The sequence below is a fragment of the Protopterus annectens genome, chromosome 16.part0 (genome assembly GCF_019279795.1).
Source record: "Protopterus annectens isolate FY-2018-M chromosome 16.part0, PAN1.0, whole genome shotgun sequence".
In the NCBI taxonomy this organism is placed as follows: Eukaryota; Metazoa; Chordata; order Ceratodontiformes; family Protopteridae; genus Protopterus; species Protopterus annectens.
This window is the reverse complement of record NC_056750.1, coordinates 506,226,781-506,245,219: the sequence shown is the minus strand read 5'-3', so window position 1 is coordinate 506,245,219 and position 18,439 is coordinate 506,226,781. Positions and strand designations below refer to the sequence as shown.

At 43.2% G+C, this 18,439-nt stretch overlaps 1 protein-coding gene across 1 annotated transcript in view; it reads left to right on the top strand.

The window, feature by feature from the left end:
- Positions 1-18,439, top strand: part of VRK3 (VRK serine/threonine kinase 3) — a 1,531,785-nt gene that overhangs the window by 1,444,524 nt on the left and 68,822 nt on the right. Inside the window, exon 11 of the mRNA XM_044058788.1 lies at positions 9,162-9,220. Coding sequence (XP_043914723.1) covers positions 9,162-9,220 — 59 coding nt within the window. The remainder of the gene's footprint in view (positions 1-9,161; positions 9,221-18,439) is intronic.

The following is an 18,439-nucleotide window of genomic DNA, read 5'->3' as shown; positions in this document are numbered from 1 at the left end:
TCAGTTTACCCAATTTCAGGTTGTCAGCATATAGACTGTAGAACATCTCAGATGAAAAAGTAAGGTCTGAAAGATCACATTCTAAACAAGTAAGGGCCTAGTACAGACACCTTGACTGTAACCAAGGATTTCACCTGACCAGTTGGAGTGTGATACTTGCCATGTCCTATTTGTAAGCCATGCAGCTATCCATCTTATCAACAGTACATCAATACCTAGTTGTACTAATTTATTGATCAGTGTTTTATGCATGACCCTGTCAAATGTTGATGTATCCATATAAATCACATCTTAGCACAATTTTTCATTCATAGCTGTTATTATATTGTTATAGAACATCATGTTACAGGTGGTAATAGATCTATTTTCAACATATGCATTCAAGTCCCAACCTATCCAGTTCTGACAATAACTTATCCATTATTACCTTCTCCATTATTTTTCCACAACATGAAAGTAGACTGAAGGGTCTATATGATTCTGGGTTTGTCCTACTCCCCATTTCCTTGAAGACAGGTTTAATATGTGCACGTCTCCAATCTTGAGGAATCTTCCCCATATTTATATGACCTAGTGAATAATAGATCTAATGGCAGTGTAAGTTCTTGCTTAAGTGTTCTCAGGTCATTGTTACTTGTCCTCCCTGCGCTTTGTTTGGATCCAGTTTGCACAGTTCTTTTTCAATATAATCTAATTTGATTCCAGTATCTGGGGTTACCTGGATGTTACTAGGGCAACTTGCCACCCCTTTGGTGGAGCCAAACTGTTTTGCATAAGATTTTGTAAATATATCTATAATCTGCTATGTCTGAGAATAAATTTTAGAATCTGCACACAGTTTATCAGTTTGTATATCTTTACTCCTTCCATCTATCTGTAAAAAGGTTTCCTATTATGCTCAATATCTTTATATAATTTTTCTTCAAATTTTTCTTGATCTTGTCTAACACTATGCTTAATCTGTTTGTCCAGCTCATTTATTTCATTTTTCAAAGTTGTAGTTCGACCTCTCTTCCATTTCTTATATTTTTTGTCTCCCACCTTAATCAGGTATCTTGTTCTTATGGAAATATACCCCCTGATGTTGTGTGCCTAGATCCTGATGTTAAACATTTTTTTGACTTTTTGCACTCAATTTCTCTTTCAAAACTTTCCACATTCCATCTGCATTTTTTCCACTGAACACCTCACTCCAATTAGTTTTATATAGTAACTGTTTTGCTTCCCTGTAATCTGTAATTAGCCTTCTGTGCATTGGCTTAGATTTCAGTTTGGCAGAATTATCTAGCAACAAATTAACCTTTATGAACCCATGATCACTGCACATCAATGGTGGTAAAACTTGAAGTTACAGAAATTTCTTTGGGAACACAATATGTAGTATATTCCGTCCCCTGGTAGTTTTTTTTTTACAATCTGAAGCATTTGTTGTTCCTGAATATACTCTGTGAATCATTTCTTTACTAATGTTGTTGAATCAGTATTATTCCAGTCTGTTTCTGGTAAATTTAAGTCCCCAGCTAATGTTATTCTTCCCTCCTGTGTATCATGTAAGAAATGTATGAATCCCCTCTAGGTCGTCTGCACTTGACTTTGGTAGTCTGTACACTCCAACAGTTGTTATGTTCCAGGGTTGTCTTTATTGTCACAGTTACACAGTCTATAGTATTGGTGTTATCATTGAACATGTAATAATCACAAGTCTCATAGCTATCTTTGATCCCTATCATAACACCTCCGCCTGATTTTTTGTTAGAATGTCTGTTACAGTAAAAACATTTATACCCTGACAGAACTGGTTTCCAGTCATTGTTCTTTAACCATGTTTCACAAACTATAACAACATCAATCTTGTGGGAACATAGCAAATTTTCTAATAAAATGTTTTTATTATTAATGCTCCTAGCATTAACAACCATCAGAGGTGCATCAAATGTTGCTATCTGTGAACTGTTACATTTTTGACCTGGCAAAACTCCTGGTTAGTGTTTGTCAAATATTGCAAAATATCTGCTGCAAAAATTATCTTCCCTGATCTAGACAAATGCACACCATCCTGTCTGAACACGTGTGCCCAAAAGAAGGCTTGGATGCTCTACACATTTCCATTTTTTTTTTAGTATTTGTTTTCACATAATGTTATTAATGTGTGTTAGTTTTGGTATGTGAATAGATGTTCTTCATCTCACATTGCTGCAGTCCTAACACTTGGGTAGTCCGCTGTCCCTCGGTCGGCCCGAATATCAGAGTATAAGGCTGACGTCGGTCAAGGCGCATTTGACTGACATCAGAACGTCAGGGTACAAATGCGCATGACCGACGTCATATCCTCAGTCTTTTTTGCCGCATGGTCCGATGCAGAAGCAGTGTTGCAAGTGCCATTCGGCGTTCTGAAATTTTTCGAATTCGGAGTTTCAGACCGAAGTCAGAGTTGGTTAAGTACCCCGTTGGGGAATATTTTGTTTTTTTCTTGCCTCAGTGGTTTACCGGATGTCAGAAAAAGTGAATAACTGTATTTCTTGTGGGAAACAGATACCGCATAGAGATTACCATAATTTGTGTATACCTTGTTTGGGACCTGAGCACGACGTTGTTGGGTGTCGCTTTTGTGCTAGGTTCAATAAACACACTATAAAGCGTAGGTTGGATTGTGCCAGGTTGGTCTTTGGGAAGCGGTGCAATTACAATATGCCGTCGGATGCTCCGACGCCGGCTTCCTCAAAGAAGCGCAAAGACAAGGCAGTTAAACCTAGGTTAGAGGAGTTGTCCGAACCGGACGCCGGTTCTTTAGAGGCGTCAGTGGAACCGGTGGTTCCGGCGGAGGCCTCTCTGGAGTCCCAGGGAGAAACTGTGTTTTTACAGGATGTGGCCTCCCAGGAGGCAGGTCAGGCTGTAGGGGCTTCTCAGGTAACTGTACTCCCCTCCCTTCCTAAGGTGTCTAGGCCCTCTCTTTCTGCTTCCAAGGCTTCTCCTAGAGGCAGGTCTACTTTTGCTTCTGTGGGTGTCACTCCTAGTTCTTCAGGTTCAGTGCCCAAGAAGCACATGCTTAAAATGGCAGAAGATTTAATTTCTTTGATTAGAGGCTATATGCCCCCTCCTGATAAGAGGCCTAGGATGGAACCTGTGTTGGGGGATTATGAGCAGGCTTCGGATGTGTCTGAGTCTTCGGCTGAAGACTTGCAGGAGTATTCTCATTATTCTGATTCTGATGTGGATGATTCTACTCCTTCTGCTTCTCCTCCTGAGGATTTTTCTTTTTCAGAGACCCTTCACTCCATGAGAGAGCATTTTAAATGGGAAGGTCAGGATTTCTCTGATTCCAGGAAAAGGCTTAGGGAATTTTTGTTTTTACCCCAGCATAGGCCTTTAGCTATACCTCCTGTTCTGAATGTGGTGGAAGATGTGTTTGCAGAGGCTTCTCTTAATCCTGATTCTTTGCCTCCTGCTCCTGTTAAACCAGATAGGTATTACAGGGTGCCTGAAGCTCATAAGTATCTTTTTAAGAGTCCTAGGGCAGACCCAGAAACTGTTAGCCAGGGGCCTAAGGGTGTTAAGGCTTCTGTTGTCAAGAATCCAGTTCCGGCAGATAAAGAGGCCTGGGCCTTGGATAGGTGGGGAAAGAAAGTTTATACTTCTTCCACTCTAGCCATGAGAGCTTTGAATTGCCAGTTTCACATGTTGAAATATCAAAATTATCTCCTTTCACAGTTGAAATCTAAGGTTGATGCTCTGGCGGAAGGTATTGATTGTAAAGAGTTACAAGATTTAGTGCATGTTTCTGAACAGGTGGGTAAACATTCTTTGCAATGTGGTTTTGATGCTGTTCAGGCCTCGTCTAGGGTGGCTGCCACTGGGTCAGTTCTTCGCAGGCATGCCTGGCTGAGGGATCAAAATTTATCTGACCATGTTAAAACTAGGATTTTGGATCCCTTTGCAATCTGATGTCTTGTTTGGTTCTCCTGTTGAGGCAGTTTTAAAGAAAATGGAAGACAAGGCTAAGTCTATGCAGACTGTTAAAGATTTTTTGCAGGTTCAGCCTCCAAAGTTTAGTAGAAATTGGCCTACTAAAGGGTGGACGTATCCTTCTTATGATTCCCAGTCTAGGGTAGATCTAGGCGTGGCAGGGGCAGAGGTCAGGGTTCTTTCAGGCCTAGAACAGGGAGTTCTCCTGCACAGTCTTGGTGAGGGCAGGGGTCAGTCCTTTCGTAAACAGACCCAATGACTTACCTTTTCAGCTGCCAGAACCTTCTCGCCTGGCAGCACCTTTGGGAGGAAGGTTGGCACTTTTCAAAGAAAATTGGAGTTTGATTACCCAGGACAGATGGGTACTGGATATCATACATCACGGTTACAGGTTTTATTTCCATACCTTGCCTCCTTTCAAAGGCATGCCAGACATTCCTCCTCAACAAAGAATAGAGGCTCACAAGCAAATTTCTCTGTTACTCCAAATAGGGGCCATACAGCCGGTTCCTATGTCAGAAAGGGGCCTAGGATTTTATTCTCGCCTGTTCCTTGTGCCAAAAAAGGGGAACACGTGGAGACCAATTTTGGATTTATCTATCCTCAACACTTATCTGGACATTCCCAAGTTCAAAATGTTGACGTTACAACAGCTTTTACCTCTACTGGGCAAGGATCACTGGATGGTAACTTTGGATCTCAAGGAGGCTTACCTTCATGTTCCTATCAGGCTAAGTTGCAGGAAGTATCTGCGTTTTCGGACTGGGACTTCTCACTATCAGTTCTCTGCATTGCCCTTTGGCTTATCTACTGCCCAGAGTATTTCACGAAAGTTCTGGCTCCAGTGATAGCTTTCTTCAGGCTAAAAGGAATACAAATCTATCCTTATTTGGACGATTGCCTGATTCTGGCTCAAGGGAAGGACGAGCTTCTTCGTCATTTGGAATATGTGATAGCAGTGCTAAGATGCCTGGGGTATTCTGTGAACGAAATAAAGTCCAGTCTAGTACCCTCTCAAGACATGTGCTTTCTGGGTGTAAGACTGAATACAGCATCCCAGATGGCCTTTCTAACCCCGGACAAACAAAAGAATCTTTCCCTTTACTTCCATCATCTATCTCTTCAGTCCGGGCTGACTGCAAGGACAGTCCTTCAAGCCTTAGGGTTCATGGCATCTTGTATTCTGGTGCTTCCCAATGCCAAACTGCATATGAGGAAGTTGCAATGGTATCTCAAAAATGTATGGACACAGCACTGCCAGCATCTGGACACTGTCATTCAAATAATACCTTGCATTCAAAAGGAATTTTTGTGGTGGGCTCAGGAATGTCACCTAAACAAGGGACTCTCTGTGACCCGGCCAGAGGCGAGTCAAATTTTAACGACAGATGCCTCAGACAAAGCTTCCATCTAAATGGAAAGTGGATACAAGACAAGTGGCCTGTCAGACTACAGCATCTACATATCAACTTGAAGGAGATGTTAGCAGTCCAGTTTGCATTAATAGCTTTCAAGGATTTACTTCTTCCAGGGCAGGTGTTGATTCTAACAGACAACACAACTGTCATGTGGTACATCAACAAGCAAGGGGAACACATTCTTATCCTCTATGCAGGCAAGCAATGATTTTGTGGGAGACTGCTCTCAGTTTACAACTAAGTCTTCAGGCAAGGTTTCTGCCGGGAGCACAGAACTCCTTAGCAGATGTGTTAAGCAGACAAATCATGGATCCCCACGGTGGAAACTGGATCTTCATGTATTTCAGAAATTGACAGTGTCCTGGGGAACTCCAGACATAGATCTGTTAGCTTCTCCACTAAACCACCAGCTGCCAAAGTTTTGCACAAAGCGGTTTCATCCCACAGCTTGGAAAGTGGATGCTCTTTCTTTCAGTTGGAAAAATCTTCATGTGTATGCCTTTCCACCTCTGCCTCTCCTCCCAAAGGTACTTCTAAAGGTCAGACAGGACAAGCCAAGGATGATTTTGATAGCTCCAGATTGGCCTCGACAGCACTGGTACCCATTACTGAAAAGTCTAGTACAGAAGCCTCCATGGCCTTTGCCTTTGATTCCACATCTGTTGTCCCAGGAGGACAGTCATTTGCTCAATGTCAAACTTCACTTTCTTCACCTAACAGCATGGCATATTCTGTTTTAAACCATAGAGGGTCTCAACTTCCACAACAAGTTTTGAATGTGATTTTGGAAGCTAGAAGGCCTAGTACAAGGAAAGTGTACGCAGATAAATGGAAGAGATTTTTATTTTGGAGTGCAGCTAAGGATTTGGATGTTTCTGAGCCTGATTTAAGTGTGGCTCTTCAATATCTTACTGAGTTATTGGACAAAGGTTTGTCCTTCTCTTCTATTAAGATTCATGCTGCAGCAATTTCAGCTCACTACGACTGTGACCCACCATTGTTTTCTCATCCTTTGTTCAAGCAATTTCTTAGAGGGGCAAAGAATATAAGACCCCCACGAAGGGCTCCTACTCCTGCTTGGGATCTCAATTTTGTGTTGGAGAAACTCACTCTACAACCTTTTGAGCCTGCAGCTACTGCTGAGTTGAAATATTTGTCATGGAAGACTGCTTTTTTGTTGGCCATTACCTCTGCAAGAAGGGTTTCTGAATTGCAGGCCCTTATGGCAGTTGAGCCTTTCTTAATTTTCCATAAGGATAGGGTATCTTTACGTACTAATCCTTCCTTTATGCCTAAAGTGGTTTCTAGTGTGGCTTTAAACCAAACTATTCATTTGCCTACTTTTTATGCAAATCCCCAAACTAAAGGGGAAAAGATTTTGCACACTTTAGATGTACACAGGCAGTTGCGATATTATTTGGACAGAACTAAAGGGTTCAGACAATCTCAGCAGTTGTTAGTTTCTTTTGCTTTGTGCTCTCAGGGCAAGCCTGTGTCAAAACAAACTATTTCTAAGTGGATTGCATTTTGCATTGCTTTTTGTTATTCCCATCATGGCAAAGAGATTCCAGCTGGGATTAGGCCTCATTCCACTAGGGCTACTGCCACTTCAACAGCTTTTTTGAGGGGGGTGGCCACTAAGGATATTTTGGAGGCAGCCACTTGGAGTTCAGTGCATACCTTCTCTAAGCATTACCACCTTCCACTGTACTCTAAATCCAGGGCTGGTTTTGCCACTGCTGTGTTGCAGGGCATTTTGGCAGCTCCTGCTTCATTATAGTTTAGCCATCCTCCCTTACCTCTGCTTTGGGATTCTACCCAAGTGTTAGGACTGCAGCAATGTGAGATGAAGAACATAGTACAGTTTTGTACCTACCATAAATGTAGATGTTCGAAGATCCACATTGCTGCAGTCCAATTTACCCTCCCTCCTTCCCCTCTGTAGTTTGAGGTGGTTGTGTGGGTTGAGTTATCCTTCTGAGGTATAATTGTATATATTGTATATATTGTACATATTTTTGGTGTTAGGCTGGTTAGTTGTTTAGTTGTTGTCTATGGGTTTTGACCTTTCTTTTTAGGGTCTTCTGACATCTGGGGCAAGAAAAGACTGAGGATATGACGTCGGTCATGCGCATTTGTACCCTGACGTTCTGATGTCAGTCAAATGCGCCTTGACCGACGTCAGCCTTATACTCTGATATTCGGGCCGACCGAGGGACAGCGGACTACCCAAGTGTTAGGACTGCAGCAATGTGGATCTTCGAACATCTACATTTATGGTAGGTACAAAACTGTACTTTATCAGTTTTCATTGTGAAGGTTAGTATGGAGAATTGTACAGGTTATAGGTTACATTAAAGGTGGGAAAAGTTTTGAAATTATTTATTGTGCTCTAATTTTTTTATATCACAAAAACCTGGCATTTTAACAGGGGTGTGTAAACGTTTTATATCCACTGTATCTAAATATAGAAAGCAATACTCTTTCAGAAACCTTCCTGCATTTGGTGAAAAGCAGTTTTGATACTTGGCATTTTAGCTGCATACTCATACTAAAAATGACTTTGTTGTGGAAGGTGAATGACCAATAGGTGTCCAGCTGTTTGTCCAGGTATTTGTAGGAATAAACATGATTAACAATTTTCCCATTATGATTGCCAAGATAGACAAGAGTATGCATAGTCCTAGATAGCATAAGTTGCATGTTGAAATGTTAGTAGTACTTCATATGTTTGAATTGGGCAACCCCCTCAAATTGTTGAGGTTACTGTGAAACTGGGTGTGAAAATTATTTGAGCTGTGGTTTGATGCGAGTAGGAAGAGATCATCAGTATATAATATGATGTTTAAATGATATTTAAATCTTTTGTAATCTAATGAGAGTATTTCTAAAAACGAGGACTAGAATGAGGCCTAGGGCTGAGCACGTCTTAGTCTTTTATAGTGAATTTTCTAGTTTTATGTGTGTCAGTGATAATGTAGATAATTGCAGAACCATAATGGGGGGGGGGGTCATATTCAAAATGTTCTTCTGAAACCTTTTGTAGTTAAAGGTGTGATCAACAAGATTCATTGCCATTTGAAATTTAGTAAAAGGGCAGTATTGAGGAATGCTTCATCCATTTTGGAGTAGATCAGTGATGGCGAACCTTTTGGGCTCAGCATGTCGGAAATTCGGAAAATGCCTATCTTGACTCTGCTGGCGTGTCACCCTCCCCCCAACAAAAGAGAAAATTCTTTACATATTCATTTATTTAAAAAATGCAGTCCAATCACGTGTGCTGCTGTGTATTATAAAAGTAAAAAAAGAATCAGTGACTTACAATAGAGAAAACGATATGCGAACTGATAAATGGGCTTAAAATAGTGCACCAAAAAATTACCCTACTTTTAATAGTAATTTTGAATTGAAATGAAAAAGTATGGAACACATTGCATTTCATTTGATTAACATCACTTAATGACTTTTTTGTTGCAGAGTTTTAATAAGTAAGTGCAGGGTTATATATTTCTTGTATTTTTACTCATTGAGTTTCTGTGGTAACTTGGGTGTTGGTGAAAGCTGGTGTGCCACCCAAAACATTGAGGTATGTCATCTCTGACACTCGTATCATAGGTTCGCCATCACTGGAGTAGATTATTGATTTTAATCTGTAGATTGTTCCTAATGGCATTTATGGCAGTATCAAGGTATTTCTTTTCTGCTGACAGAGTGCAAACAACCATAACTTGTCACAGATGGCATTTCTGATATGTACTTTGTATTTCTCAATTCATTTAGATGTAAAGAAGATCCAACAAGTTTCCTGAAGCAGTGCTTTGGCAAAAAGAAAATCCCAGGTATGTAAATTACTCTGTTATTAGAAAAAATGCATTTTTCTTTATTCCAACAGTCACTTGCTGTGGATCCATGCCTTTTCCTTATTATTTCTTTCTTCTTGGGGCACACATTTAGAAGGAGAGATACCCTGATGCTGGGCAAGTCATCTGGTTTGCAGAAAAGAAAGCATTCTATGTTGCTGGGTAAGAGGAGTGAAGAAGGCTGCTCTGTGACATTGCTGGCTAATGTTTTGCATTAAGCCCTAATATCCCCTGCTTTCCAGAGGACCCTCAAGGGTTGGGTGTACATTCTGCATCACAGGGGATGTCTCAGACTTTACAGGTGACTTAGCCTGAAGAGCCCAGCCTTCCTTGTCACACACAGATTTTTTTTTTTTTACAATCCCTGGTTTTCACCAGAGACCTGTGATGAGTTTGTGCCCCTGGCACATACTCCTCTATACCGATCCTCAGATAGAATATGTTATGTTCTTGGGATGCTAATTGAATCAGTCATCCTGGCTGTAAATCGCAACCAACAGACTACAAACATTTAGAGTTAAAGTGCTGTTTATTTCAAACACAAGGCTCATGACATCTCAGTATTCCATCTTCAGAGGGAACATATAATACATGGCTCAGAAAGGAGAATCACATAAGTTGGGCAAAAGGACCCACCAATAGAGAGGCATGTTCAGGCAGTCCATTAGCAATATGTTCAATGTAGGATTACTACAAACTGTTTGTTGTTGTTTGTATTTACAACAAGAATTTAACATTAAGGATAAAAAAAGGTACATATATATATATATATATATATATACACACACACACACACACACACACACACACACACACACACACAACAAAAGAAAATACAACAATTGAGAAGTTGGATATGGATAGTTAGATGCAAGACGTGAAAACATTTCTTGTCCCTTTAATGATGTCCTTCAAGGATGCATCTGCAGTCCTTACATATGGGTTGTCCTGCCTCAGGCAGCCCTTCGGTCGGCCGGATTCCAAAGTCTGGGTCCGGCGTCGGCTGATGTCACCCTTTCCCCGACGTCAGAGTGCCTGGGGTATAAAAGAGTCAGCCGACGCCATCTTCCTCAGTCTTTCTTGCCGCGTGGTGCCCGAAGCAGAAGCAGTTCGCAAGTGCCGGTCGGCCAGCTCCTGTAAATTCAGCTACCGAAGACTTCAAAAAGCTAAGTACCCCGTTGGGGACTCTTTCTTGTCTCAGTCGATGTCAGATCAAATGCTTAAAGTTAATAATTGCTTGACTTGTGGGAAACAAATACCTCATAAGGATTTCCATTCCTACTGCCTCCCTTGCCTAGGCCTAGACCACGACGTCTCGGCCTGTACTGCCTGTGCCTCCTTTAATCGACGCACTCTTAGGCGTCGGTCGGAGTTTGCAGAGGAATTTTTTGGGGCTAGTTTCTCTTATAAAATGCCGTCGGAGACTCCGACTTCTCATTTAACCAAAAAACGGAAGGACAAGGACCGACACACGCGGACCGTGGTTTTGGCTGAAACCACGCCTAGGCCTACCGCGAGTGTCTCGGTCTCGGCTGAAACAGAGTCCTTGGTACTTCCGACCGTGGAAACGGTACAACCGACAGCCTCGGCCCCGGAGGTTTCTTCGGAGTTGGTTATGAATTTACCCTCGGAAACCGGTGTTCAGGAAACTACCGACACCATTCCCTTAGACAAGACTACCCCAGCACGTGGAGCAGTCAAGGCCCCCTGCATCCATGTCCATTAAAGCATTCACTAGGGCTAAAGCTGCTAAGCAACAAAAAACTCTGCCTCCCAAGACTATTTCTCAGGGATCCACTACAGGTTCTCAGATACTAAGTTTGGCTGAGGATCTTATTTCCTTAATCAGGGGATCCCAGCCTCATCCGGACAGGGGCTCTCAACCCCCTCTAGACAAAAGGCCCAGGGTTGAGTCCGCTGATCCTCAGTCCTCTGATGGAGGCCTCTGATGGCTCTGCTCCATCAGATTACCAGGAGGCGGCCTTCATGGCCTACGAGGATTCTGATGCAGAGGAATCCATTCCCTCTGCCTCCCCTCCTGAAGAGCTGTCCTTTGGGGAGACCCTTCACTCCATGAGAGAGCATTTCCAATGGCAGGGCCAGGAATTCTCTGATTCCAGGAAGAGATTAAGGACTTTTCTTCATTTACCTCAGCATAGGCCTTTGGCTATTCCTCCAGTTTGTGTCATTGATGATGTGTATTCTGAGTCTAGCACTACCCCTGACACCCTTCCTCCGGCTCCTGTTAAACCCGATAGGTACTACAGGGTCCCGGACTCGCATCATTTCCTTTACAAGGCCCACTCTGCTGACCCAGAAACTATTTCCCAGGGTCCTAAAGGGGTTGCAGCTGCCACTACTAAAAATCCACTCCCCTCTGAAAGGGAGTCCAGGGCTTTAGAGAGATGGGGTAAAAAAGTGTATACTTCTTCCACTCTGTCTATGAGGGCTTTAAATTGTCAATTTCATATGATACAGTACCAAGAGTATTTGTTGGATGAATTTCAGAAAAAGCTGTCTTCTCCTGAACCCCTAGACCGTAAGTCACTTCAGGATCTGGTACATAATTTACAACAGGTTAGCAACCATTTCTTGCAATGTGGCTATGATGCATTGGAAGCTTCATGTAGGTCAGCAATGACAGGTGCAGTCATACGTAGACATGCTTGGCTGAAGGAACAATCTCTGCCAGATCATGTTAAGGCTAAGCTTCTGGATGCTCCACTAGAAAAGCAAAAGTTATTTGGCTCCACTGCTCAGGAGGTCTTAAAGAAATTCGAGAAAAAGGCTAAATCTGTACAAACAGTCAAAGACTTCCTCCAGGTACAACCACCAAGATTCAGCATAAATTGGCCTTCTAAGAATTGGTCCTTTCTGGAAGAGAGATATCAAAGAGGCAAGAACAGGCGTGCCAGAGGTAGAGGGCAAGCTAGAGGCTCCTACAGAGGACGTCAATGGCAGCCTCCTAACCAGCGAGGTAGTGCAGGACCAACAACTGCTGCACAAGGACAGACTCAATGACTTCACCTTGATCCCGCCAACCAGGGCTCAATTAGAAGCACCTCTGGGCGGAAAATTGTCTTTATTCTCAAGAAATTGGCACAGTATTACAAGGGACAAATGGACACTGCAAATAATAGACAAAGGATACAGGTTCCATTTCCATACATTACCAAAAAGAAAAGGAATGCCAAACCTGCCACCAAATCAAAGGGCAGAGGCTTTAAAACAAATTGCCAACCTATTGCAAATGAAAGCTATAGAAAAGGTTCCTCTCGCAGAACAAGGCCAAGGATTTTATTCCAGACTATTCCTTGTCCCAAGAAAAGAAAAACAATGGAGGCCTATTCTCGATTTGTCCGCACTCAATACTTATCTCATTGTGCCAAAATTCAAAATGCTGACCCTACAGCAACTCCTTCCCATGCTGGGCAAGGAGTCTTGGTTGGTAACTCTAGACCTCAAGGAGGCATACCTGCATGTCCCTATCAGACAAAGTTGCAGAAGACACCTCAGATTTCTTGCAGGTTCAGAGCATTATCAATTCTCAGCATTGCCCTTTGGCTTATCTACTGTGCCCAGAGTATTCACGAAATGCCTAGCATCAGTAATTGCACACTGCAGACTTCAGGGGATTCAAATATACCCGTATCTGGACGACTGCCTTATACAAGCGGACAGCCAACAAACTTTGGAAAAACATTTGAATTATGCCATCCGCCTTCTGCAGGCCTTGGGATACACAGTCAACATTCACAAGTCAAGACTTGTGCCATCCCAAAGAATAACTTTTCTGGGTGCGGAACTAGATACAACCACCCAAATGGCTTTTCTCACAGAAGAAAAACAAAGACAACTACCGGATTACTTCAAAAATCTGTCAAAACAAACTCAGATGACTGCAAGGAAAATCCTGCAGGCCCTGGGTTACATGGCATCGTGCATTTTTCTGATTCCACAAGCAAGGCTGCATATAGGTTCATAGGTTCATAGGTTCATACTAGGCTATCTGCCCGAGGGCATTTACAAGCCTAGCCCATAGTTTTGTGGCTTACGCCACCCCTTTAGTATGGGGAACTATACCCATTATTTTGCTGTGCCTCTGTCGAGCAGTGACACTGAGGTAATCCCTGGGGTATATCTGCGATCTCCCATCCATTGGTCAAGATTTTTCTTGAACAAGGCCAGCGAGGTGCTCTGCCTCACATATACCGGGATTTTGTTCCACAGCATAGGAGTCTTTGGGTGATGAATCTATCCCTCCAGCACGTCCTATTAATAGCCGTGTCGAGGTTTAAGTCTCCCGCCCTTGTGGCTCTGACGGATCTAGATTTTTTGAGGTGAGGCATATTCATCAAATCTGGGTTTGACATGGCCTTGTATGTCAGGCAAAGGTCACCTCTGAGCAAGCGGTAAGCGACTGAATAGAGCTGGAGTTCTTTCAGTCGGGCAGCATAGGACAGATTTTTGAGACCCTTTATCCTTTTGGTGAGGAACTTTTGTGGCGCCTCCAGCTGCTGCAAGTGTCGGGTCAGATACATTCCGAATGGGGCATTGTACTCAATCATTGGTCTGATGAGTGATGAGTACAGGGAGACTATGACGTCCCTTGATCTAGATGTGAATCCCTTCATGATAAGGTGGGCAATGTAGAAGGTCTTCCTAACTACTTTAGCTACATGGATGTCGAATGACAGGCTACTGTCAACCTGGGTCCCCAGGTCCCTGATAACTTCTTCTGTGCTCAGTGGATTGCCACCTATATGGTAGCTAGGGTAACCTTGTTTTTCCCAAGGGTATGACTATGCATTTTTTGGCATTTAACTTTAGGCCATGGCTCTGGCACCAGCTATCCGTCTCTGTGAGACCCTTCTGAAGGATATCTGTGTCAGATGTGTTTTCGACTATGGCGCCCAGTTTGCAGTCATCTGCAAACTTTGTCAGCCATAACCCTCCTGTGTTTGCTTGTACTTCGGAAAAGTAGATGCCAAACAAGAGTGGGCCCAGGACTGAGCCCTGTGGGACACCACTTGTGACAGGCTTTGAGGCTGACATGGCGCCAGCAACTCTGACCCTGTGGGTTCTGTCACTCAGCCAGTTTGCAACCCATCTTGTGATGTATGGGTTAACATTTAAGCTGATGAGTTTTTCAATGATACCCAAGTGGGGTATTGTATCGAAGGCCTTCGCCAGATCGAGGTAGGCTGTATGGACTGCCTTTCCCTCATCAATGGCTTTGGTGACTGTTTCGAATAAGTCAACCAAGTTTAAAAGGCATGATCTGCCTTTGACAAAGCCAAACTGGGTTGGATCCAAAGTCTGCAAATTCCCTATGTCTTTATTTATGAGGTCCATTATGATCCTCTCCATGGCTTTGCAGATAAGGCTTGTCAAGCTAATGGGACGGTAATTTCCAGGATCGGTGGAGGCACCGCCTTTGTGAAGTGGGACCACAGTTGCAGTGCGCCACTCCCTGGGTACGTATCCAGAGGCGAGACTATGATTAAACAGCTGTCCTAGCTGTGGGTTTAATTCCTCGTTGAGTTCATGGAGCACACAGCCAGGGACACCATCAGGTCCCATGGATGCTGTGTTTTTTGCTTTGGAGAGAGCAGTTCTCACTTGGGCGTTAGAGATGTTTGGGGGGCTGCAATCGTTTGGTATAGATATCTCTCCTTTTGGGGGGGGGGGAGTTTGCACTGAACCTGTCAGCCAGTATGTTGGCAATGTCTGTAGGATCAGTAATCTTCACATCATTTTGAACTAGTTCTGAGCATATCTGGGAGTTTCCTCCCTGGTTTCTAACATAGCTAAAGAAGGCCTTATGATTGTCTTTTGAGTCTTTAGCTATTTTTCTCTCAAAATTTGCTTTGGATGATTTTATGAGAGCTCTTAGTTTTCGTGTGGATATGAGAAAACTACAATGGTATCTAAGGAGTTTATGGTCTCAGCACAATCACAGCCTAGAAACTTTGATACCACTCATTCCATGCCTTCAAAAGGAATTCCTGTGGTGGGCCCAAGCCAGCCAGTCAAACAGGGGTCTGCCTTTCAGCAAACCAGTAACCAGCCAAACCATTACCTCGGACGCTTCAGACCATGGATGGGGAGCACACATGGAGGACAGATGCATCCAAGGACTATGGTCTCAGAAAGAATTGCGCATGCACATAAACCAAAAGGAAATGCTGGCAGTGATACATGCAATCGTGGCCTTCAAGCACTTTCTACATCAAGGCCACCTGCTAATAAGGACAGAGACAATACCACAGTTATGTGGTACATAAACAAGCAAGGAGGTACCCATTCCTACCCTCTATGCAGACTAGCAATGAATCTTTGGGAACTTTCCCTAAAACTCAATATAGAGCTGCAATCCCAGTTTGTGCCAGGAAAAGACAATATACTGGCGGACAGCCTAAGCAGAAATACCATGGATCCACACGAATGGATGCTGCACCCAGACATCTTCCTTCAGATAACACAATTTTGGGGAAGGCCGGACATAGATCTTTTTGCCTCCCGCCACAATCATCAGCTGAAAAAATTCTGTTCAAGGACATACCACCCACAAGCATAGAAAGTGGACGCCCTCTCTTTCAGCTGGAATACTCTAACAGTGTATGCATTTCCACCTCTTCCACTAATGACCAGGGTCTTACTGAAAATCAGGACAGAGCAGCCAAAAGTGATTCTAATAGCCCTGGACTGGCCAAGGCAGCACTGGTACCCACTGTTACGATACCTGTCACACACAAAACCGTGGCCTCTACCACAATGGTCACTTCTTCTGACACAGCACAATTGCAATACTCTGCACTCCAGCCTGAGAAGCCTGCAGCTAACAGCCTGGAGAATACCTTGACTCCTCACCAGGAAAACCTATCCAAGAGAGTGAAGGATATCATCATGGAAGCTCGCAGACCTTCCACGAGAAAGGCATATTCAGCAAAATGGAAAAGATTCCACACTTGGAGCACCGCAAAGGGCCTAGATGCCACAGTGATGAGCATGGCACATATCCTGGAATACTTGGCAGAAATGCTCCGCAATGGCCTTTCTTACTCTTCCATTAAAATTCATGCTTCAGCAATTTCAGCAGAATACAATACTGATCCACCTGTTTTCTCTCATCCTCTCCTAAGGCAGTTTCTAAGAGGAATTAAAAACATCAATCCTCCAAGAAAACCACCAGTGCCTACATGGGACCTTAACTTCATGTTGGAAAAGTTGACTCTACCTCCCTTTGAAACAGCAGCATCTTCAGAGCTACAGTTCCTGTCTTGGAAGACTGCCTTCCTTCTGGCCATAACCTCAGCAAGAAGAGTATCTGAATTGCAGGCACTCATGGCAGTACAACCATTTCTTATTTTTCATCAGGACAGAGTCTCCTTGAGAACCAATCCTTCATTCATGCCAAAGGTGGTATCCAGGGTCTCATTGAACCAAGCTATTCACCTGCCTGCCTTCTTTCCAGATCCGCAAAACAAGGGAGAAAAACTTTTGCATACCCTGGACATTCACAGACAGTTACGCTACTACTTGGACAGAACTAAGACTTTCAGAAAAACTGACCAGCTGTTGGTAGCATATGCTGCAGGCATCCAAGGCAAAGCAATTTCCAAACAGACAATTTCAAAATGGATAGGAAATTGCATTCGATTCTGCTACTCTTATCATGGAAAAACTGTGCCAGCTAACATCAGGCCTCATTCCACCAGAGCCACAGCCACCTCCACAGCCTTTTTAAGAGGGGTGGCTACCAAGGACATTTTAGAAGCTGCTACATGGAGCTCCGTGCATACATTTTCCAAGCATTACAATTTGCCCTTATATTCCAGATCCAGAGCAGGCTTTGCTACGGCAGTCCTGCAGGGCATTTTAGCTACACCATCATTTTCTTAGATCCTACCACCCCCAGCTTGGCTTATGGTATTCTGCCCATATGTAAGGACTGCAGATGCATCCTTGAAGGACATAGTACAGTTTTGTACCTACCATAAATGTAGATGTCCGATAGGTATGCATCTGCAGTCAGGTTTTCCCTCCCTCCTTCCCCTCTGTGGTATTTCTTGTGTACTTATCCCTCTTATAGCTTGCTGGGGTTATCTATTATGGTGTATTTGTTTTTTATTACTGTGCATGTTTGGAATATTTTGCATTTCTCCAAATTTAGCCTTCCTTAGAGGGCACCTGGCATCTGGGGCAAGAAAAACTGAGGAAGATGGCGTCAGCTGACTCTTTTATACCCCAGGCGCTCTGACGTCGGGGAAAGGGCGACATCAGCCGACGCCGGACCCAGACTTTGGAATCCGGCCGACCGAAGGGCTGCCTGAGGCAGGACAACCCATATGTAAGGACTGCAGATGCATACCTATCAGACATCTACATTTATGGTAGGTACAAAACTGTACTTTATGCACAAGTCAAGTGTATTTGAAAAGTTGTGAATTATAATAAAGAGCTGAAGAAGTTTATTTGGTAAGGGAAGAGGGTAAGCGTTAAGTGGGGATACATCTTCTCTCCATAGAGCAGTGTAGCTCTGGACTTTTTGATTTAAATGGATACTTTCTCATTACCCCCGAGTACCTTCTCATACTGCCTCTGTGCTTGCATCCGAGCACGCTATGAGACGAGAGGGATTTCATGCTCTTACCCCTGAGTGCCTTCCACAAGTGTGAGAAACTTTAATGTTGATTTCTATACTTACGATCCAGCGTGCATTTACATGCTGCTCACATTAAACCTTTTTGAGAAAATCTGTTTAAGTGTTAGATAAAGCAAGAGGTGGCAGCCAATCTGATTCTTGCAATGTAAGCCACCACCTCTATAACACCACCACCCCTGACCTATGTTTTTCTTGTCTTCACCAAATAAATAGAGAGTCCAGCCGCAGGTATTTCCTTTCTTTCTACTGATATTTGGAGATTTTATCTGCTACTGGAGTCCTCCATTTATTCTGGGCACAGCTTACACAGATTGCTATTGAAGAAGCAGCAGTTTGGCCATTCTTTTCCGGAGTTTCATCAGTTTACTGCTCTGATAATTCAGGTAAGATATTTGTTATCAGTGTCCAAGTCCGTTTTTTTTTAATTTTATAGGGAGTACTATACCATACACCCTCAATTTTTGTCGAACTGGTATGATATCCATTGTCAGTTGCTGTCTGCAGTGTGTGGAAAGCGCAAGAAACAAACC